Source organism: Globicephala melas, chromosome 18, assembly GCF_963455315.2.
Source record: "Globicephala melas chromosome 18, mGloMel1.2, whole genome shotgun sequence".
NCBI lineage: Eukaryota > Metazoa > Chordata > Mammalia > Artiodactyla > Delphinidae > Globicephala > Globicephala melas.
Window position 1 is genome coordinate 52,817,439 of NC_083331.1, and position 23,769 is coordinate 52,841,207.

A 23,769-nucleotide genomic window follows, 5' to 3' on the forward strand; every position below is an offset into this window, starting at 1 on the left:
CTCAGGTCAGAGAAGTAGAGAACTGATGGAGTTATTAGACCATTCAACTTTGCATATTATTGCTTCCTGTTTCATAGCTGAAGTGTTAAGTTGGTTTAGCTGTCTTGTATTATAGTAGGAATAAAGGTAGAGGAGATGATATTGGAGGTAGGGGGCTGGCTTGTAAGTTTTACTCATTGGGGAATGATTTAGACCCTTGTAAATACTAAGAACAGGATGAGAGAAAGTCTGGCAGGCTGTAGAGACAGTGTGAATTTCGAGAAAGGCTCTTGATCTAGCATTGGCTGTATCCAAGAACATTTTCTTTGTCTTCTTGTTTCCAGATAAGGGGTGGTGGTGTGAGGATTAACATTTTGCGTTTGAGAGGCTTTTGAGGGATGTAGTGCCATCCAGGGAAACTAGGATTTTGATTAAATGTAGAGAAATCATTTTGTAAACTGACTGAAGGTGTAGAGGTTTTTAATGATCATATAGGTCTCTAGTGATAGAGTGGAAGTTAGAAGCTGGGATTGTAGAGTTTTAAATTAATCTGTTTGTTAATACAACATTTTTTTTTCTATTTTCTTGCCATATAGCATTTTGTTTTTTTAACTTTATTTTAAAATAATTTTAATTTTAGACTTACAGTTAAGTGTGGAAAAAATAGTACACAGATTTCCTGTACACCATTCACCCAGTTTCCTCAAATGTTGATGTTTTATCACATATGCTTTGTGATATTTTCTTTGTATATATGTGTATATATACACATACGCTATATTTTTTTCTGAAGCATTTGAAAATGAGTGGCAGACATGTTATCCCTTTACATCTAAATATTTCAGTGTATATTTTCTAAAAACGACATACTTTTACAAACTATTGTGCAGTTATCAAAATCAATGACATTTATGCAATACTGTAATCTATAAACATATTTTACCAGTTTCCCTACTAGTGTCTTTTATAGCAAAAGAAAAAACTTATTTTTAGATTAGAATCTAGTCCATGATTAGCTATTGTGCTTAGTTAGTGTCTTTTTGTCTCCCTTAAGCTGGAACAATTCTTTAATCTTATTTGTCATGGATTACATTAATGTTTTGGAACGATTCATATCAGTTATTTTATAGTATACCCCACAAAGTTCCTTTAAAAAATTATACTTTCACCCATTGGTTTTAGAACTCATTGTTTATGATTACCTGAAAGAGTTATAACGATGGTTGTCAAATGGTGATTTCCTAATTCTGTCATTTCTTCTGCATTTATTATGTAGGATTCTATAAGGAAGAACTCCTGTAGCCTCCAGTTTATTTATTCATTTATATTAGTATGAATTCATGGATTTTAATTTTATTCTATTGATTATTGTCTCATACTATCATCATTTTGAGGCTCAGATCATCCCAGATTTGACTATCTGCTCGTATGTCCTTGTGACAAGTCCCTATCATTTTTGCACTTTCCTACCATATAGCAGTTAGATAATGTGAATGTATCTGCTTTCTAAAGTTTAGTTTGGATGGAGGAAGCACTGTCTATGCTTTATATGTAGGGCTGCAGTGGAAGAATGGTGACCGATACAACAGTTATTGCCACAGTAGCTTACTGCTGCTGTGCTGAGTGCTTAATGAGCATTTTCTCAGAGTTGTTTGTGGAAAGTTTGTGGAGGTTTTTTATCAGCTGGACGTAGAATAAAGCAGTTGGAACATTGGTGGTGTGTTGCTCACAGTGTTGGTGTGCCATCCTCATTGAAGTTCTAAGGAATAGATAATATTACTGACTGTGAAAATAGATTATGTAGACAAATATATAATGTGATTAACAACTAGTTAAGACAGAAGGGCACCATGAAGAAAACTCTTGTTATAGGTGGGAAAGAGACAAAGAGAAAGCCTTTATGAATCATTTTGACCTCCAAATGAGTTTCACTAGAATATCGTAACACTCAAATGGTTACATGCTGGTATTACTTTATGTATTAGTACTGTTAACTGGTTGATGGAAAATAACAAGCATCATCTATCTGGGTTTATGTACCTTTCTTTTCTTGTAAAGACAAGAATGATTATGAAAGGTTATTGAATGGATATAAAGTCTGTGGTGATTTTCTTTCAGTTTTAGTGTCATTGAGCAATTTTATAAATGTCAGTTTTCTAACGTGTAGAAACTTACTCCTGTAAGCATAGATGGAAATCTCTTTATCACATATGTCCTACATTAAGAACAAAAAAAGATTGTTTCATACTTTCTTTCATCTCTGTTCTAGAGAACTTAGAAAAAATACAGAAAAGTTAAAAAAAACCCCAACAAAATACAGTTTTCAAGCACCCATGCTACCCATTTGTCTGTTAACAATCATTTTGAAACTGCTAACAGTTCATCTTATTTAAAATAATATGAATAATATATGATTTACACACACACAATTTTGTTACTTCTTTAACACTGTATCATGAGCATTTCCTATTTCATTAAGTATCCTTTGGAAACACCACCTTAAATGTCTGTATAGGATTCTATTATATTGATACAGTGTGTTTATTTTATTTTGGATGAATAGATTGTTTTTGGTTTTCCATTTTTATAACACTATGATGAACAACTTTACAGAGAAATCCTGTTTTAAGTTTCTGATTAGTTTCTTTGGATGTAGAATTTAAGAATTCTCTTAAAATGAGAATTACTAGGCTAAAGTATATTCTTATAAAAAGTGATATATACTTATTTTTTTAAATACAAGCAGTGTAAGTACAAAAGAAGCAATCTAGGCACCCAAATCTTACCAACCAGAAATAAATTATGTTGACATTTGGTGAACACATTTCCATTTGTGCTTATGGACAGGAATAATGTAATAAGAATGGGACACTACTCTTTTTTTTTTTCTCTCTCCCTCTCTTTATTTTTTTTTTGTCTGCACTACATGGCATATGGGATCAGATCCCAGACCAGGGATCAAGCCCATGCCCCCTGCAGTGGAAGCGTGGAATCTTAACCGCTGGACTGCCAGGGAAGTCCCACTATTCTATTTTTTTTAAATGAGAATACAAAATACGATTTTGTTTGGATTTAACAGCAAGGAAAAAAATCCTTAAAGAACTGCTGAAGTCTAGATAAAGGTTTCTTTACCACAGAGTTGTTAGGTTCTGTAGGATTTCACTAAAATTAAAAGAGTATAAAAATCAGTAAGAAATTGGAGTAATTTTTAAAACCTCATGTTTTAATTTTAGATATTAGAGATTAAATCCCTGCTGTGAAAGATGAGGTGAGTGGTATTAATACTTTCTCTCATGTTTTCTTTCCCCAGTTCCTGATTTTTATGTTGCTTATATTTTTACTTTTTCAGGTTTGCTGTCTGTTTGCCAGCGGCTATTTATTTAGTCTTTAGCTCAATGTTTAGCATTAGTTTTGTCTTTGAAAGGACTCAGTGTTAACCACCATATCTTTTCTCATTGCTTTTCTCCTTATTTACTTTTTATTTGCTTAATTTTATGATTGCCTGGTTTTCATCATGGAGTAGTTTTTCCCAAGGACTCATGGATGGTATATATACTTTATACATGGAAGACAACTTGGCTAGCTGGCTTTTTTTTGTTTGTTTTAATGTAAATATTAAAACTATGAAACATTTCAAGCATAAAGGGAAGTATAGAAAATGATGTAAAAGATATTTCTATATCCACTGTGGAGATAACAGATGTTATCATGTATTTATTACAGTATTTTACTATTTTATACTTTTTCAGCTTGCTTTATTCACTTACCGTGTTTTAAAGATTTATCTATGATGACTCATGTAGGTCTAATTAATAAGTTTAAAATGAATTGTTATACAAATAGTGGAATAATATTTATTCATTTTGTGCTGACCAGACAGTTGTTATCAGTGTCTCACTATTACAAATAGTACTACCATGAGCATTCTTGTATGTGCCTCTTTATGTGCAAGTGTGAGAATTTTCTAATATTGACGTTTACAAGTGGAATTATTGGGTCCTACACACCTTCAGCCTTACTAGGAATTGCCAAATTGATCTGCAAGGTGGTTGAATGAATTTATATTCTTACTAGCAGTAGTTCGACTTCTACTCCATTCTAACACACCGTTTTTGCGTCTTTAATTATTAGAAATATTTACTTTTTAAATTAATAATTTATGTTCTTCCTGTGTGCTGTTGTTTCATTTCTTTTGTCTAATAAAATCTGTTTTTCCTAGAGTCTTCATTTTTATTAACTTATATCAAAAGGTCACCCCTGTTGTGACCTGTTTTTGGTTTTTGTATCTCTATTCTTTAATAGTAAACTACTTTTTGATGGATAAAAGTCCTATGTATGAACATTTATTACTGTTCTGTGCTCAAAGTCACTGATGCTTCTTTCTTCAGTGTGTAGAGTCTCCGGTAGTTTATGCATTGACCTAGCCTTGCCAGCTCTTTGATTTTGTGTTGGGAGGGGGCAGCTCTTTGTGATTTTTGTGACTTTCTTTACTATTGACTGTCTTGTCTAGCTGTGGTAAGAATGTCTCTAGAGTAGTTACTTTAAAAACTTGGGTGATGTGGGGATGGAATTTATATTCTTCTTTAGCGTGTGTTAATTCAGTTATCTGTGGTTTTTGGATAACGCCGTTAGTTTAATTCAGTAAGCTTTGGGGGACAGATATTTACTTATTAAGTTATGGTGATTGCCCGCAAAAGTTGAATGATTAAATATTTCAGGTTTCTACTATGTGTAAAAACACCATGGGAATCATAGAATATATGAGTTGTGATTATTGATCTTGAGATGTTCAGTGCATCCATTACTTGACCAAGCTCTCTCTTGCCTTTTGGTAGAAGAAAAACTCTGGGAGGCTTAGGGGACTGCATATTTAATGTGAAGCTTATTCTGTGTCCTAAACTCTGCTACTTGTTTTAGGGGATACCACGATGAATAAAGCATACTTCCTAAATTTCACATGCTTATGATCTGACTAGGAAGGTAATAATATTCCCAGATCTAATTAAAGGATCTCTAAGCTTCTAGGGACTCATGAAGTACAGCACAAACTTGGAACTGATAGTTTCCTGGAAGGAAATGGTTGCAGTTAGAGTTTACTAGCTCTTGTTTTTTATTCTCATGCCTGAATAGTTTTGCTTTTAAAACCTCTTGAATGTTCAGATTTTGATTGCTAGAAGGGGGCTAATTTTAATATTATTACTATAATTTAATATCTGAGATTCACTTCTCTATTATGAAGTATACTCTTTAGCCAATTTTGCTTTTTAAACTTTACCAGTTATGACATTTCCTGACTTATTTTGGTGCATGCAGGTAAAAAACTTTCTGGAGAATCTGTCAAAGGGTTCTTATTTAATTTGATTATGGAAACAGAAGAGAACCTTTCATTACAAGTTGCCATTGTCATTATATTTATCATTGTTTATGTTGGATAGGATATGTTGACTGAAATAAACATGCACGACATAAACGTTGTGAGTTCAGTTTTTATTCAGGGACCTTACTGAGGACTATAGCCTGAGAGATAGCCTCTCAGCTCCGAGGAACTGCTCCAGAGAGGTAAGGGAGGAGCCAGGATGCCTATGAACTTTATTTGCTGGGAAAACCAGGTAGTCAAGATAAAAAGATTACTGCTAAGCACAAAGAAGACATCTGAAGTGAATGATTTTGGTGCTTTTCTGTGTATGGGAAGATGCAAGAATCTGAGGTCATTTGAAATGTTTTCTTAGATACGTATCTTAACTATCTAAGGGCCAGTATATCCAAAGCACAGAATGTTTCCTGTTTTTCACCATCCTGAATCCCCCTCAGGGTGCGCTGTCCCTGGGCCGTGGCAGTAGCTAATGGCTTTATCCTTACAGAACTGGAATGGCAGGGAACATTTATTTCTTTACAAATACCAGTATGTTAGCTTATAAAAATCAGAACACTGAGCTATTTTGAAAACTCAGGGTTTGAATAGTTTTGTAAATTCAAACATTATCATTAAAATTTTCTTCTGCTTATAAAAAATGCGTAGGGGCACCTTCTCCATCGGGGTTTGTAAATTATGGCCCCCAAACCAATTAAGGAAATCTTAAACCCTGGAATTGCTCTGTATCATTATTTCCACAGCAGTTTTCTATATCCTCTAAGTGGATAATCTTAGCTTATTTTATTGCCCACCTTTGACACAGGCACCCTGCCCAGGAGGAGGGCCAGGCTGGTTGGGAAGCAGTTGCAGTGCCAAAGGAGAAAATTATCCTGACCAACATAGGTAGTAGGGTGGGCTCAGTCCCACCCACATTACTGTGAATCTATAATGAAAGAGGGATGGAAGGGATTTGAGGGAGACAATCACAAGTCTGCCACAGATAACTTAATTGCTTAAGACCACAGCGTAGTCATCAACAAATATATCTCAAAAAGCTGCTTGAGTTGTAGAGGACAAAAACCCAAGTACTGGCCAGATTTGAAAAATGCAGTCTTTTAAAAGTAAACTTGTGGGAGGGAGGGAGACGCAAGAGGGAAGACATATGGGAACATATGTTTATGTATGACTGATTCACTTTGTTATAAAGCAGAAACTAACACACCATTGTAAAGCAATTATACCCCAATAAAGATGTTAAAAATAAAATAAAATAAAATAAACTTTGTACATGCAAAAGAAAAAAAAAAGTAAACTTAAAATATGTTATGTAACACATATTTTGGTATAAAACCACGAAAGATGAGGCTGAAGCTGAACATCTTCCTATAATAAAATATATAGACAGCTATGGCGTACATTATGGTCTTTTCATGCTCAATTCATGTGTGCTAGATTGAGAAATTAGCGGGAGACCAAGAAGGTAAGTGGGGGATGGCAGGGAGCAGTGCCCCGTAGACAGACAACCTTAGATGAAAGTATGAGAAATTGCCAGCCCAGCCGCTCAAATATCTTTTTCTCCTTTCTTTTTTTTCTTTTCTCTCTTTTTTTCCCTTGGACTATGATAATCTGTGTTAAGATCATATTGACCTATTGCTAAAGAGGCATAATTATAGGGCAGATTTGTAAATATGTATTTTCTTAGGTAAGATCTGAGTAAGCTAAATAGAATTTTGAAAAGTGTATCTTTCTGTTGATATAAACATTTAAGAATAAGGTCAAGTATTTGTCATTTAATTAAAGGACTATGAACACGACTAATGAGCGTACCATATAGAGGACTTTGTATTCAAAGAGAGAATCTTAGGATCTAGCCGATTTACATTGCAGTTTTAGCATATAAAAAGGAATTTAACTGGAGGCTGAATTCTTCTGAAAATAGCAATTTATATAAGATCTTTATCCCATCTGTTTGGTTTCTTTGTTCCTTGGAGGTCATTGGGATGTAAATATACTCTAACTCTTTCTCCTTTAACTTACTAAGGTAATAACTAGCTGTTACAGACTTCACAGTACTTGGGTTATAGCAAGGTTATTTCTCCAGTCTTTCCATTTTATACTGTTGTGACTGGTGACCTATATTGCGTTTCCTTTTAATTTTAACCAAAGTTGATTCCAAATACTTTGGAGCTTATTTTTGTAGTGTTCAGCAAGACAGACATAACCTCCAGTTTTGTAGAGCTCTTACTTTAGCTGGAAAAACAGATTGTAAATGAATGAGCACATAAATAATTCCTATTGTAGTAAGTGTGCTAAAGAACAGGGTGCTTTAAGATTGTGTCCTAATCTACTTTTGAGAGATAGGAAAGATTTTCTTGAGGACTTGATTTTTTAAAAAAATGTATTTATGGCTGCGTTGGGTCTTCGTTCCTGAGCCGGCTTTCTCTAGTCGCGGCAAGCAGGGGCTTCTCTTGTGGAGCACAGGCTCTAAGGCATGCAGGCTTCAGTAGTTGTGGCACGCGGGCTCAGTAGTTGTGGCTCGCGGGCTCTAGAGCGCAGGGTCAGTAGTTGTGGTGCACAGGCTTAGTTGCTCTGCGACATGTGGGATCTTCCCGGACCAGGGCTCGAACCCGTGTCCCCTGCGTTGACAGGCGGATTCTTAATCACTGCGCCATCAGGGAAGTCTGAGAACTTGATTTTAAGCTAAGACCTGAACTGTGTGTAGAAGTCAACTAGGCAGTGCAGTATGGGAGGAAAAGAATTGTACATAAAGAGCCTAGAGCCCCTTTTTAGTATGTGATTATGTTTAATGTTGTTTTAAGAAATGAATTAATGAGTGGGTATCTAGGTCAGAAGCTCAGAAGAACTGTCTAGTGTGGCAATATAAATTTGGTCTTATGTTCTTTAATCACTCTGTTGCCCCATTAATTATCCCTCTCAATTTTTCCTTTAAAAAAACAGATACAGTTCCTCATTTGCATTCTTCACATATATTTTTCCTGTGGTTACAGTTTCAGATTGTGTCATTTTTAATAGAAAGTTGTATATACATAAACCCAGGGAAGGTATTATAGTGATATTACATTTTCTGTGGAAAAAGCTTTTTTATCATAGGATATAGTGTTAGGTACATTGTTGCCTGTGAGACATGCCAAACCAGAAATTAGAGGACTTTTGCATTTTGGTTTTATTTTTAAAAATTTAAAAATTCAAAGTAATTTATGCTTAGGGTGAAAAATCAAATAGTAGAGAATGATGAAATCTCTTCCCCACCTGCAGCTCTTTGCTGTTTCTTGTGTGTCCTTCCGGAAATTTTGGTTGCCTATATGTACTACACAAATAATCTCTTATTTATTTATTTATTTATTTTGGAATTTGTAGGAAAAAGCTTTTTAAAAGAAAGTTTTACTGAAATATAGTTGATCTACAGTGTTGTGTTTATCTCTCTCATTATTTAAAAAGACTCAGTTATACTGTATATATTCTTTTGCACCTTTCTTTCAGTTGACATATCATGAGCAGACAGTAACAGTTTAAAAATGAAGTAAGAATCCTTTTTGTTTAAAAGACACTTTGTTATGTCTTCATAAAACATCTGATGATACTTGGTTTTTAACAGTTGTTTTGCAGACTTGTTCAGGTGACAGAGCATCTGAAGCCCACTGTGTTCTTTGTAGAACACCATGAAATAATGATATGCTCTCATACTAACAAGAAAGGTTTTTATGAGCAGAAATATGCCTGTATTATATTATGAAATATAAAACTGTAACCAAACTTCTGTACTTCCAAAAGAAGAAGCTGAAAATTAGACACGGCAAATATTTTTCCTTTAATATTTACTTGTTGCTTATGCGCTCTTTCCTAATCATTTGTATCATTTTCGAATCATTTGCTAATCATTGCTTTATCATAGGCTAGTTCTCAGAAGAAAGGTATCCAGAGACAGCAAAAGTTTAGTGGAAAAAATTTGGTGGGGAGTAAACCTCAAATTAAGATTCTGTTCATTTGCTTAATGGTATGTGTGTGCGTGAGGACGACTGCTGTAATTTAGTGTTATTGGTAGAAAATCTAGCTCCCTTTGCTAAGCAACACTGTTTTGTGGGACGCTGTCTTCTGAGCTATTGGTTTTAACACTTGGGCTGTTTGTAGAAATTTCTTAGCACCTTATCCCTAGCAGCATAGATAAGGTAGCTCACTTTCTTCTTGGGTGACTAAAATGAGTAGCTTGACTCTACAGATTGATTTTACTGCAACACATACCTGTTAGCTTCTCTAAATCAGGTGTTAGATAAGGCAACATTGAATGATAGAGGCTACCAGAGGTTTTTTTCTAGAATCATGTTATCTTAGAGTCAGAAGGAACCTTTGTCATCTACTAATTTTGTACAAAGGCCAAGAATCCCATTATATGTCAGTTGACCGACCGTACAATTTTTTTGAGAATGAACGGGGTGGAGAAAAAGCTAAAGTGAATGGGGCTGTGACACAACAGGTGTAAAGTGGGACAGTCCTGGGGAAAACAGCTGTATGGTCATCCTAGTTATAAAACAGTCTTGCCAGATAGTCAGTCATACAAAATCTGAAAGGACTTGTTGCCCCACAGAAAACCTAGTACTCTAAAAATTAAAAAGTTCTAACTAAAAATTAAAAATTTTTTTTATTGAGCTAAAATTTATCTCCTTGCAACTACTAACTGTTCTTCCCAGTTTTGCCCTTTGGTAATAAATGTAGTCAGAATATGGCAGTATACAACATATATTAGTTCTTTAGAAACTTTTTTAAATAAACAACTTTAGAGATAGCTCGGTTTTTATTTCCCAAAAATCTTACAGTTCTGCCCTGTAGTTCAATTTCTGTGCCCAAACTGAAACAAAAGAAGAGAAAAGAAATGAGAAGAAAGGTGAAAAAAAGACCATACAACTGGCTAACCTACCAGGCCCTGGTACAGGGCACTGTTCACTAAACAACACTTGACTGCACTTCCATAATTCTCATCTTGGTATGTTTAGAAAACATTCACTGAGATCTCTAGCTTCTCAGAAATAAAGTTTCTAGTTATTACATTAGTATTTTATCACCTTAAAATAGAATAAAGGGATATGTATAGGAGACACGCCAATTAAAGTAAAAGAAACAATAGTTTATACACAGGAAGGCTAGACCTCCAGCTAGCTAATCATAATGATTACAGTTTCCTTATCATTAAAAATACTTAATATACATCTATAAAAACTAGCGATAGATAGATACGTTTAACAAAGCCCTCTTGTCATCCTTTTACCCTTCGGACTAAAAAACTGTGGTTTAGTGTGCAACTTTTCATCACCCTGGTCACTAGATTAAAGATATTTTAATTTTCACGTGCTATTGCCCACATTTTTTTCCAGGAGGCTCATAAATAGGACAAGCTGGGAGGATAACTTTTTTTTTTTTTTTGGCTTGCGGGATCCTAGTTCCCCAACCAGGGACCGAACCCTGCTCCCTCTGCAGTGAAACCGCCAGGGAATTCCCTGGGAAGATAACTTTTGAGGTGATGTGTGGATGGAACACAGAGCCTGGTTCATTACTGAATATATGTAGGTCCCACCCCACTCCTCCTCCACCCTTTTTTCTTGCTGTTTAGGTGATTGTTATAGAATGTAAAATAGAACCATTTAACAACATAGCAGCATGATTAAGGAAAAATTTCTACAAATTGGCATTGTCTAATTTGATAAACATGTAACTTAATTTGAACCCTTGTAAGAACTTAGGTAAAAGGCAATCAAATGTCGAAAAAATTAAACAATAGTCAATCTAAGAAAATGGAAATTCTTTTCCCCTGCATCGGCAGGTGGACTCTCAACCACTGCACCACCAGGAAAGCCCAAAATGGAAATTTTTATTCGAGCGAGTCTAAGGATTATAAACCGGGAGACAGTCTTTCAGAGAGCTCCTAGGGCTGTTCTGCTGGTTAGAGGTCAAAGCACAGTTAGTTATTTAAGTTTTTGAGACAAAGTAACATATTGGCAGTTTACATAGTGCAACAAGGTGAGTAGTGGGGTCATTGTGGCTCTTTACAGAATTGAGAAAGGAATGTTATCTCTTAAGGAGTTACCTTGCTGGCACCAGATGGAAATTAATTTTTTTGAGTGAGGAGGCATTCCTGCGTCTTCTAAGGGGATCTAGTTAATGTATAGTGCAGACGTACAATGCACACTAAAGGGGAGGGGGTAGTGCCTCAAATGGCAGAAAAATTTTTATGTTAAAATTTTTCTTGTCCTTCCTTAAAAGTAATTTTGTCTCATCACACAGTAGGTTAATTTATGGAGACACCAAAGATATCAAAATACAGTGTTGCATTTAAAGTAAATTGGAAGTTCTATGCTACAGTGGGTAGAGATTGTTGACTGAGTTATTGGGTTTTACGGTTAACACAGAGCAACTGTTCACTGTAATACATATATATATGGGTTTTTTTTTTGGCTGTGCTGTGTGGCATGCCTGGATCTTAGTTCCCCGATCAGGGATCGAACCTGTACCCCTGCATTGGGAGTGCGGAGTCTTAACCACTGGGCTGTCAGAGAAGTCCCCTATATTATAATTTTGTAAAAATAAAACTGGAGGTATTAGGTAAGGCAGTTGAAATAAATTGGTGTGTTTTATAAGTTCCAAAGCTTTACTTCTGAGATCATATGTAAAAGTATCTGTAGTTATTCTTTTTATTGTAGTTATTTGAATATATTTTGACAGGTTTAAGCAGAGAGTTGGTCATTCTGGGGAGCGTATTTGTATATTTGATGTGGTAGGGGGTGTTTCCTGTGAGGAACTAGAGGAGAGTTGTTTGTCATGTAGGATTTTCTCTTTAGTACATTTCATCTACATTTGCAGTATTAATAGTAGATATGGAAAAGTGGCTTCCTCTTTTTTGACACCTTCATTATTATTTGTTTAGTAATATTAATTACTATATATACTAAATATACTAATATATTCTAAATTACTAAGTATATGCTAAGTATTGATCTGTACTTTATTTGCCTTAACTTGTTCATCTGACATTTTTGCTCTTAAAAGTGTTGTCAAAGATGACTACATTGGGAATTCTCCTGGGTGCCTTGTAATGGGAAACAGAAGATGCTTTATGACACCAGGGCAGAGTGTTGCTATTCAAGAGGGTGCTCATTTAGTGCCTACTTGGAAAAGTGCTGCAAGTAAATAAATGTAAAAGCTCATACAGAGTTGACTTTATGCTTATTTGACCTTAGAATTCAGTTTCTGTGAGTGGATGCTATTGTATCAACTTTGGTGCTGTTGACTGAAGAAAAACACATAACCTAAAAATTGCGAGTTATGTTTTATTTGAGGACCGTACTGAGGATTATAGCCCCAGAGACAGCCTCTCAGATAGCTCTGAGGTGCTGTTGCAAAGAGGACGGCGAGGAGCCGGGGTGCACTGGAGTTCTTGCTGGGGTGGTGGGGGAGAGTAGGGCATGAGAAGATTACCGCTGATCACACGAAACAGACATCTTAAGTTAATGATTTCAGGGCTTTTCTGTGTATGCGGAGATGCAAGAGTCTGGGCTTATCGAAATTGTTCTTTAGATATGCTTCTTAACTATCTAGGGCCAGTATCCTGTTTCTCTCCATCCTGAGCTCCCCTCAGGGTGCACTGTGTGGGGTTGGCTGCAGTGGCTGATGATTTGATGGTGGGCAACATTCATTGTTTACTGGAATGGCAGGCAACATTTTTTGTCCATAGTGTTATGGAAAAAGTTGTCTTCTTAAACTTGAGATGATTTTAGGTTTGTTTATACTGTTTTGTTAAAAGTTATAATACCTTTATGAACTCCCAAAAGTGTTTTGCTAGTGTAATCGCTCACCAAGACACATGCAGACAGCAGTGAAGTAAATTGACCTCCTGTTTTACTTGGCATATTTAAAAAAATTCTTTAGAGGCAAGTGAGTGACTACTTATTGGACTGACAGAGTACCACATAATTTCTGCTTTTGAGTTTATAAAATAAAGTATATTAAATAAAAGGGAAGAAGGGTGGAACTAGTATTTGTTAAATGCCTTCTCTGTGTTAGGCATTATGCTGGATGATTTTCAAATATTATTTTACAATTCTGTGAGGATTTTGGTTGCATTCAGAACTTACATATGGAGACACTGAGGTACAGAGAAACTAAGTTTATCGAAGCTCCTAGAAAGTGGAGTAATAATTCGCCTATTCTTTCTAAAATCCAAAAATGCATTGTATCACAACACACAGATTTGCTCTGTGACAAAATTTCTTTCCCTCCCTCCCTCCCTCCCTCCCTCCCTCCCTCCCTTCCTCCCTTCCTTCCTTCCTTCCTTCCTTCCTTCCTTATAAATGAAGTAAGAGGTGTGCAGCCACACTGCTTGGGTGTGATTCGTGGCTTTACCCTTCCTAGCTGTTGTGATGTTTGGCAAGTTACTCTAAGTCTCTACACGTCCAGGGTGGTTTTGGTTTGGTTTTTTTTCTTTTAATCTGCCAAATGGGGATAACAGTCTAATAATCTCTATCTTACAGGTTTGTTGTGAGGATTGAATGAGTTAAGTGATAAAGATCTCAATATAGTATCTAGCATTTCTTGAACTTTCAATAAATTTGTTGTAATGACGTTTTTCAGAATTTTATGTGCACACTGACTTATTTTGCTTTATTAGTAATTCTTTTGGTACTTGGGAAAACCTCCTCAGAGTATTCCACGTTTTTGGAATGTATATATATTGTTATTCTATTTCATTAATTCATTTTACATTTCTAGTTATTTTAGATACTAGTGTAATAGATATGGTATTGTGGTTGTATTAGAAGTTTTCTTTGCAGTACACAGTGACTGATGCGTGGTAGACGATATTTATTGTAGGATTGAGAGAACTTGAATCTATTTGTAATCATGACTTTTTTCCTCTATAAATCCTAACAATTTGAACTTCATCCTTATTGTAAAGAAACTATAAAAATTCTAAACTTCTTATTGACTGATTATGTCTCTTAAAAATTTTGTTCATCTTTTTAAATGCTATTTTACCTTGTTTTTAGCTAAAAAATGATTCTTTGCCTGAAATGATCTGTAAAAAATTTTTTTTAAGTTGATTCACATTAATGTTTTCATTTTCCTTTGTTCTCTTAGCTTCACAATGAAGAGGATAATTCAGAATCATCTGCTGTAGAGCAGCCGTCAACTTCAAACCCAACACCACAAAATGTGCAGGCTGCTCCTTCAGCATCTGGACTTGAGACTGACTCTTCTCCTCCACCTTATAGCAGTATTACTGTGGAAGTACCTACAACTTCAGGTATTGTTGTTTTTAGTGTGAAACAACTAGTAATGTTTTTTGTTTTTTTTGTGTTACGCGGGCCTCCCACTGCTGTGGCCTCTCCCGTTGCGGAGCACAGCTTTCGGACGCGCAGGCCCAGCGGCCACGGCTCACGGGCCCAGCCGCTCCGCGGCATGTGGGATCCTCCCGGACCGGGGCACGAACCCATGTGCCCTGCATCGGGACGGACTCTCAACCACTGTACCACCAGGGAAGCCCTAGTAATGTTTTTAGTAGCTCGATTTTTTGTTTTGTTTTTACCAGTATGGTTTTGTGTAATTATCAAGTCTGTTAATGGGCTTCTTCGGTTTTATGATTATTTTAAAAAAAGTTTTTCTAAAGGTAGTTTATAAAATATTTCATAGATTACCTGTCTCATTGTTTTAAAAATTAATTTAAAAGTGTAGCTTGTTAAACTTTCTTATGCTTACTAGAATCCCTTCCCAGTGGATTAGCCATATAACTTTTGGAAGAAATAACCATATATACATATATATTCATGCACACATATAATGCATACACACATGAATATATAAACATACCCATGTGTGTGTGTTTACTTATATAGTCGTAAACAAGGTATTATTAATGATGAATGTGAGAATGTGGTAAGTACATGTGAATGGAGGTGAAGCATACACATAATGTCCCCCCCACTCATGGTAATATTTCCTGGCTACAAGGCAGTGATTACTGCTTGCTACTCATCCTTGATGTGATTACTGCTTGCTACTGCTTGATCTCATCCTTGCAGGTCATGCTGAAGAACTACCCTCATCTATTTCTCTGGTCACAATTTGTATTTTCCCAGTAATGCTAAGTTAATCATTCTATGATGGAAGATGCTGAGAGTGAAATTGCAATCCCTTTGTTGTGGCTACTGTTGCTATTGCTGTTTAACAGACTACCTCAAACCTAATGGAGTAAAATAACAATCATTTATGCTTGTTAATTCTCATGGTTTGGGGGGAATTGGGCTTCTTTATGAAGTTCTCTGCTAGGGTCTCATGTGATTGTTGTCTGATGGTGACTCTGGGACTGGAGGTAATTGCAGGCTTCCTTACTCACACGTTTGCTGGCTGATGCTAGGGCCTCAGCTGAGGCTGTTGGCCAGAACAACTATATGTGACCTCTTGTTGTGGCCTGGGCTCTTCACTGAATGGAGGCTGGCTTCTAAGAACAAGCATTCTGAGAGAAAGCCAAATGGAATCTGTGACATTGCCTCAAAAGTCACAGTGTCACATCTGTCACATTCAAGCTGTTAGAAGTGAGTCACTTAGTCTCTATTCAAGATTATTGAGGAATTAGTCTCCACCTCTTCATGGGAAGAGTTTCAAAGAGTATCACCACCACAACTGTATACAGCCTCTTCCCTCTACCACCCTCTAGAGCTTCTCCTTTGACAGTCTGCCCCATTTCAATAAATGGCTCCAACAGGCCAGAAACCTGGGAGTCATCTTTTTGGTACCTTATTGTAAAATTACATGGTTTTTCTCCTTCAATTTTTGTTGTAATGAAATGTATTATTAACAGATTTCTTCTTTAAGCTAATCCATCCCTTTATTCTTAGAATAAATTCTTTTTGTCATCATGTTCTAGTCTCTCCTGGATTTAAATTTGTTAATATTTTTTTAGAGTTTTTGTGGCTTTATTAGTGTGATCTATGACTTTATGTGCTGTCTTTTTGGTTTGGATATTAATATTATGGAAGCAACATAAAGTGAATTGAGAAGCTTCTCATTTTTCTGTGATCTGGAATAGTTTTGATAATGTAGCATGACATTTTTAAAGGTTAGATAAATTTCAACTGTGAAACAAGTGGAGCCTGGTACCTAGAAGTTCAGTTATTCTCACAGTCTCCTCTGTGATTTCTGGTCTTTTTAATTTTTTCACCTGTGCTAAAAGGCCATTCCTGACTATAATTGAGCACAAGAACTGAGTAATTCTAGAATTTGGGGTTTCTGTTTAATGAAAACTGTTGATATTATTTTTCTTCAGCTTTTTAGTCAGTGCTGTTATATTATAGGCATGGGCAGTGCCCGTTTTCTGTGGAGATTATGTTCTTCAGTAGGTCACCTTATGGCTGCTTTTATAGATCTGAGCAACGTCAGTTATAAAAGGTGACATTTGCATAGCGTTGCACAGTTCACAGAGTCCTCTTGAATACTCTTCTATTTCGTCCCATAATAGCAAGTAATAGCCTCGCTGGGTCAGTTTTATGGATGAGAAAGTGGAACTTCACAGTGCTTAAGTGATTTGCTTGAGGTCACATAACTTCTAAGAAGAGGAGCTGGGATTGGAGCTCCCCAGACTTTAAATTCTGTGGTTGAGAACCAACCACTGCCTCAAAGGGTAGAAGAAAAGTAAGGAAAATTAACAAGTGAAAATTAAAGGTGCTCCTTCCCAACTTTCACCTGTTATTGGTGGAGATATTTTTTCTATCTTGGGTCTTAAAATTTTTCAGAAACTTACACATCTATTTTTAATGTAAGGATCTCATCTCCTTGGATATATATATATGCCATTGTTCCAGTTTTAAAAATGTATAGTTTTAATGTTATTGTTTAAATTCATAATCATGGTTTTTACTTAAATTTTGCTTCTACTCCCATCTTCAGAATTAAAGAAATCTATTTACTTGACGGTATATGGTGTTTTTACATCCTAATAATAAGTCTTTTCTAAGAATTTATGACTCTTGTGACTTTTGGTGGATAACATTCAGTATTATGCTCCCACTAACCACTTCCTGTTATTAGATTGAAAATTGCCTAACTTCAGATCCTTAGCTCTTATTGATAGCATTAAAAATACTTATTTTAAAACCTATGTACCAAAAAAAACCCTATGTATATTAAAACACAACAGGAAAAATATTGCTGGAGTGCAGTGTTTTTTCATGTGGAAAATGCAAGAAAATCTGATAAAGATAGGTAAAATTGTAAACAATGTGGAAGACGTAAAAATGCTGTAGTTATGATGGAGGAAACCACAGAGGTGATGTCAAACGTTGTGGTGTGCACTACTTTTAGAATCTGCCTGTTTTTTATGTCGGTGATTCTAGCGTAAGTCTAATCAATTGATTGACCTGTGTGTATGATTTTACTTATACCAAAGTTGGCAATAAATGATGCAGTTTTTTAAAAAAATTAGCAGTCTATATTTAATACTGCAATATACTTCTGGAGATCATATTTCAAAAATAGCTTAAAAATTGGGGAGGGAGAAATTCTTCTAAAAAAGAAAACCTAAAGAACTAGGTAGATGGGGGGAAAATGGGAGAAGGGACAAGAGTAAAAAAAGAGTTAAAAATCATCAATCTTTTAGCAAAGAGAAATACTGAGTTTTCTTAGGAGTTGTTAAAATTGACCTGTGTAGAAAAATTAACGTCTTATATATTATCAAGTAAATATGAGAATAAATAAATAATAAAGTATTTGGAGTCAGGAAATCCCTGGCTTCTGCCGCTTCTTGATTGTGTGAGACTGGGCAAATCACTTAACTGAACCTCAGAGTTGCTAAGGTTAATGTATTTAGCAGTGTTATAGTAAATGGCTAGTGCTGTTTCAGTGTTTGTTACCATTATTCCTGATATTTTTACTTTTTGTCTGTGAGATTATGGGCAAATAAAGTCTTTGAGCATAGCAGTAGGAACATAGAGGATGCTCATATATGGTGAGGTGAGTTTACCTCCTTTGTGTTGCCCACATTTTCAGAGTCTCATTCTTGATGTTCTTGTTTGGTATATCAGCCGTTAGATGACATTTGTCAGTTCTTTCTCTTGATAATAAATATAGGACTAAAATAATATATACATTGTAGTAGTAATTTATATGTTATATAGCTTATAACATAGGACTACAAATAGTGATAGTCTTTAGTGGCGTTCTGTAACTTATTAAATTACGTTCTGGCTATAAACATAATATTAGTTTGTTTTAATGGTTATCTTTTTTAAAAATCCTTTTCTTCAGATACAGAAGTTTACAGTGAGTTTTATCCTGTGCCACCTCCTTACAGTGTTGCTACCTCTCTTCCTACGTATGATGAAGCTGAGAAGGCCAAAGCTGCTGCAATGGCAGCTGCAGCAGCAGAAACATCTCAAAGAGTAAGACAATGTTATCATTTCCTTCTGAGAATATTATTTGTGTTAATTGATATGTAAATTCAGTAATATCAAAAGTAATTCTTTGTGCTTGTAGTGTTTTTAGTATTTACTACTACTTATTTGTGTCACCATTTTTTGGCACTCTCCTATTTAAATTTACCTTCTGCATTCCTTGACCTTCTCATTCGATTTCGAATGGAATTTTGGCCACTGCAATGAGAAGCCTGCGCACCACAACAAAGAGTAGCCCCTGCTCTCTGCAACTAGAGAAAAGCCCGCACACAGCAACAAAGACCCAATGCAGCCAAAAATAAAAATAGAAATAAATAAATTAAAAAAAAGAAAAAAAAGTGATGTCCTATGATAAAATCTCTTGGACTGCTGTTTCAAAAAGAGTATGAAATTTTATATTCTTGCCATCATATTGACAGTGTTTTTTTGGCCTTCTACTGTGCTTTAATGTTTATTTCTTGAATTAACTTGAAATGATATAAAAATTCATTAATATGTATTTGATCATTGCCAGTTATTAAATTGACCATAAGACCATAAAGATATATGATTGCAGAGTTGAAGGGATCTTTTTGCCTAAATAATGAGCAATATGGTTTTGAAAGTCTTTTTTTTTTTTTTTAATATGATTATTTATTTATTTTTGCCTGCGTTGGGTCTTCATCGCTGTGCGCAGGCTTTCTCTAGTTGCAGCGAGCAGGGGCTGCTCTTCGTTGGAGTACGCGGGCTTCTCACTACAATGGCTTCTCTTGCTGCGGAGCACAGGTTCTAGATGCGCGGGGGGCTTCAGTAGTTGTGGCGCACGGGCTTAGTTGCTCTGCGGCATGTGGGATCTTCCTGGACCAGGGCTCGAACCCGTGTCCCCTGCATTGGCAGGCGGATTCTTAACCGCTGCGCCACCAGGGAAGTCCCTGAAAGTCTTTTTCTTTCAGAAAAGCAATATCTGTAGTGAGACTACCATGATCGCATGGAAAGAGCATTGGTATCCTGGATTTAAGCCTGCCTTGACCTAACTAATTATGTGATTTGGGCAAGGCACTGAGCTTCTCTGAGCCACAAAATTGAAAATTAACACCCAACTGAGGTTATGTATATGTAACATGGAGATAGTGAGTTTGTAAATCAGGTCATGTCAATCATTTGATCAAAACTCTGTAAGACCTCCCAGTTCACTCAGTAAAATCCAGGGTCCTTTAGTGGACTCTGGCTTTATTTCTTCCTGTTTTCTCTCTTATTCACTGTGGTTTCAACCATGTTAGCCTCCTTACTATTTTTGTAACATGCCAGGTCTGATTCCCTCTTAGGAACTTGGCACTGGCTTATCCCTCTGCCTAAAACACTCCTCTATGAGATATCTGCATGGCTCTCTTACCTCTCCTTTAATTCTTTGCTCAGTGTCACCTTAATGAGGCTTATGCGACCACCATATTGAAAACTGTAGCCCTTACTAAACATTCTAAACATCCTTTCCTTACATTTTTTTCCCTAAACATCCTTTCCTTACTTTTTATTTTTTGCAGAGCATTTATATACCTTTTGTATAAGTAACTTATTTATTATGTCTTTATTTATTGTCCAGCTCCCCTCACTGGGATATAGGCTTCAGAAAGGCAAGCATCTTTGTTTTACATACATTCATATATCCCAAGTACCAGGAAGCAAAGTCTTATGTAGAATGGGTATTCTATCAATATTTGTTGAATATTGGAGGCAATTAGTGATAACAGACTTTGTATGTGCTTCCAGAGAAGTTTCTCGACATTTATAAGCAACTACAGTAATGTGTTTGTATATTATTTTTGTACACAAAAGTATTGTACTATATAAATGATTTTTACTTAATATATTTTGGAGATTGTAATTTATTTTTAAATCTTTACATTGCTTTTTGATATACAATAATTTATAAATACAATAATTTATTTCATTGATCTCAAGAATTATAAACGGTCTGAGATTTTAGCCTACTTGCAAGGTAACTGATTGGCTTGTCACAGTTTTGTGGATGCTTACAGAAGACACAGGACTGCTGGGTCAGAGACAGGAGCTTTATTATTCACAGCAGTAGTAGTAGCCAGGGTATTAGCATTTTCTCATGGCCGTTTCCTGAGCCTCAGGTCCTGCAGGGCAACTCAGAGAGGGCCAAGCGATGCCTCTGCTCGCAGTGTGGAACTCTGAGTTCAGGGTAACCCAATATTTTCTAATGGCCAATAAGCATGCCTACATCTCTGCTCTGGAGAGAGATACTATTTCTCCCTCCCAAAGCCATCTACTATATAAACATCCTTGAAAAGATAATACAGAAAAAACGTAGCCAATGCCTCTACCTGGGAGACATGTAGAAACATGAAAGACTCACAGAGAATTATCTCCTGACAGTTGCCCACTATTGATGGGCATTTAGATTGTGTCTAAGTTTTTGCTCTTATTAACATTGCTGTAGTGAATTATCTGTAATACATCATTTCTTATAAGTATATTTCATGAGCTGGAATTACTGTGTCGGAGGATGTGTACGTTTTAATTTTTGATAAATATTGCCAAATTGCCAACCATAGAGTTTGTACCAATTTAGAGTTCACCACTGATTATGAAAAATCCTCTTTTCATTTGACACTGATGCAGCAGTGTCACATCAATCTTTTGTGATGTCATTTTCATTAATTCGATGTTATTCAATTTTTATCTTTTTTTGTGTTTACTCTTAAAGTTACTCTTTTTAGGGGTGCCCATGAAAAATTAATACTTGCTAATGTTTTTTGAGTACTTATTATGTATCAGATACTGTACTCATTATCTCATTTTGCCTATACAATACATTGAGGACATTAGATTTTATTTAAATTTTTATCTTTATACTTAAGATAATAAAGTTGTAATTATCAATAGTTTAGTGAGCTATTCTAATAGTTTATGTTTTACAGATTCAAGAGGAAGAGTGTCCAACAAGAGATGACTTCAGTGACGCAGACCAGCTCAGAGTGGGTAATGATGGGATTTTCATGCTGGCGTTTTTCAGTAAGTGAAAACTGAAACTATTTCCAAACTATTTGTTTGCATTTATTGGTTGTGTATGTATTTAAAGTAACATAGACAGTGAGGGAAGGCAGATATTGTCAGTGTGTGTCTTACCTTGTTTAAAATGTAAATTGATCCTGACATTTAACTAGCTGTGATCATATGATACAAATCCTAGAATTTGTTAAAACGCTTATCAGGAAACTTTGTATTGCAGTTATTATGCTAGATGCTGACTGTATAGATATATATATAAGCATATTTAAAGCTAAATATGATTTTGTATGTGAAATGCTGCATGTCCATTTGGGGCTATAGGAGCATGTATAACGAAATGATAAATTCTGCTTTTGGAGCAGAGGACTTCCACTTGAGTGTCTTTAAACAGGAGGACGGTTGGAAAAGGAGATATTCTGGGGAACTGGAACAATGTGATTTGAGACACAGGAGTATGAAGTTCTGTCTTATTTGTGCAGAATGGCGAGTAATTAGAAGACCAGAAACCGTAAAATTTTAACTTTTTGCAACATTCTTAAATTAACATTTGACTTTATAAAGTAGACTTAAGCTACTTGTGGAAAGACTTCATTAGAGTCTTCATTATTTCAGTTCCTATCTCAGGAATGGCACATAGTACACTCAGTACATAATATTATGACACTCAAACTGTTTAAATTGATAAAATAATTTTTGGAAACCCAGTATTCAACTAAGTACATTTATTAGATTATGGTAGGGTTAATTTCTGCCCTCAACCTGGTTAAATGACCACGCTTTCATACCTTCTTTGATAGAATGCTGATTTAATTTATTTCAGCTGTAGAGTTAATTTTGACGCTAGAACTGAGGAATATTTTACCTATGTAAAGTACCACATTCAACTTTAATAACAGACAAAAAAAATAGACAAAATAGAAAATACATACTTCCTAAGTTGAGTTACTTTTGAGTCTGAAAATTCCCTTGCCTTTTCCTCCATTTTCAAATGGTTTCTTGCTTCCTTTCCTTATTTCATTTCATCTACTGAAGAATAGTAGTTGAACCGCTCAGAAATGTGTGTGTGGATGGGCAGGCAGTTACATTTTTCTCTTCAGATTTACTAAATTATATTCAGGTTGGCAATCAGCTAATGTATATGCAATTTTTTTTTTTTTTTTATGTTGTACATGGGCTTCTCACTGTTGTGGCCTCTCCCGTTGCGGAGCACAGGCTCCGGACGCACAGGCCCAGCGGCCATGGCCCACGGGCCCAGCCGCTTCACGGCATGCAGGATCTTCCCGGACCGGGGCACGAACCCGTGTCCCCTGCATCGGCAGGCGGACTCTCAACCACTGCGCCACCAGGGAAGCTCCCTGTATATGCAATATTTATGTCTTGTGGTTTTAGTTACAATTTGTAGTTAGATATGATGTTAAGTATGATGAAAAGGAAATGAACACTTTGGCTACAAATAACTCTGTTTTGTACTGTTAGTCTAGTGAACTTTAATTTTTTTCTTAGTTTAAGTTCAACCTGGTAACCCTTTATATTAATAACAGGCTTCCCACATATTTTCTTTACAAAAAGAGTAGCATAAACATTAATTCCTTTCATGGTTATGTCTTTTAAGAAATCTTTATTGGAAAAAGAAAGAATTTAAATTTATTGTAGTTATTTGTAGTTAGTATAAATACCTGTTGCTTAGCAATAAAAACATGTTATTTGACACCATCTAATTATTTGACTCAGAGCTTAGTTATTATCTCTCCATTTCTATATTTCACTTAACCATGCTATCTTCTTATCAATCTTTATTTTTTAGATCTGACAGCATTTCACTGATACACCAGTGTTGTAAATGCACAGTAACCTAGGCACAAAAATACGGTTGACCTTATTTTTGGCCACTGGTGCTACATTAATTAATATGAATATAAATATTTACATTTAATATATTAATGTAAATTACCTGCCTTTTATTACATTTTT

General features: G+C 35.6%; 1 protein-coding gene across 2 annotated transcripts in view; it reads left to right on the forward strand.

Annotated features, from left to right (window-relative positions):
• The window catches only part of NDFIP2 (Nedd4 family interacting protein 2), a 64,152-nt gene that overhangs the window by 21,533 nt on the left and 18,850 nt on the right, over positions 1-23,769 (forward strand). For both annotated transcript variants that reach the window (XM_030856924.3, XM_030856922.3), the window contains exons 2-4: positions 14,477-14,642; positions 18,638-18,771; positions 21,708-21,801. In XM_030856924.3, coding sequence (XP_030712784.1) covers positions 14,477-14,642; positions 18,638-18,771; positions 21,708-21,801 — 394 coding nt within the window. The remainder of the gene's footprint in view (positions 1-14,476; positions 14,643-18,637; positions 18,772-21,707; positions 21,802-23,769) is intronic.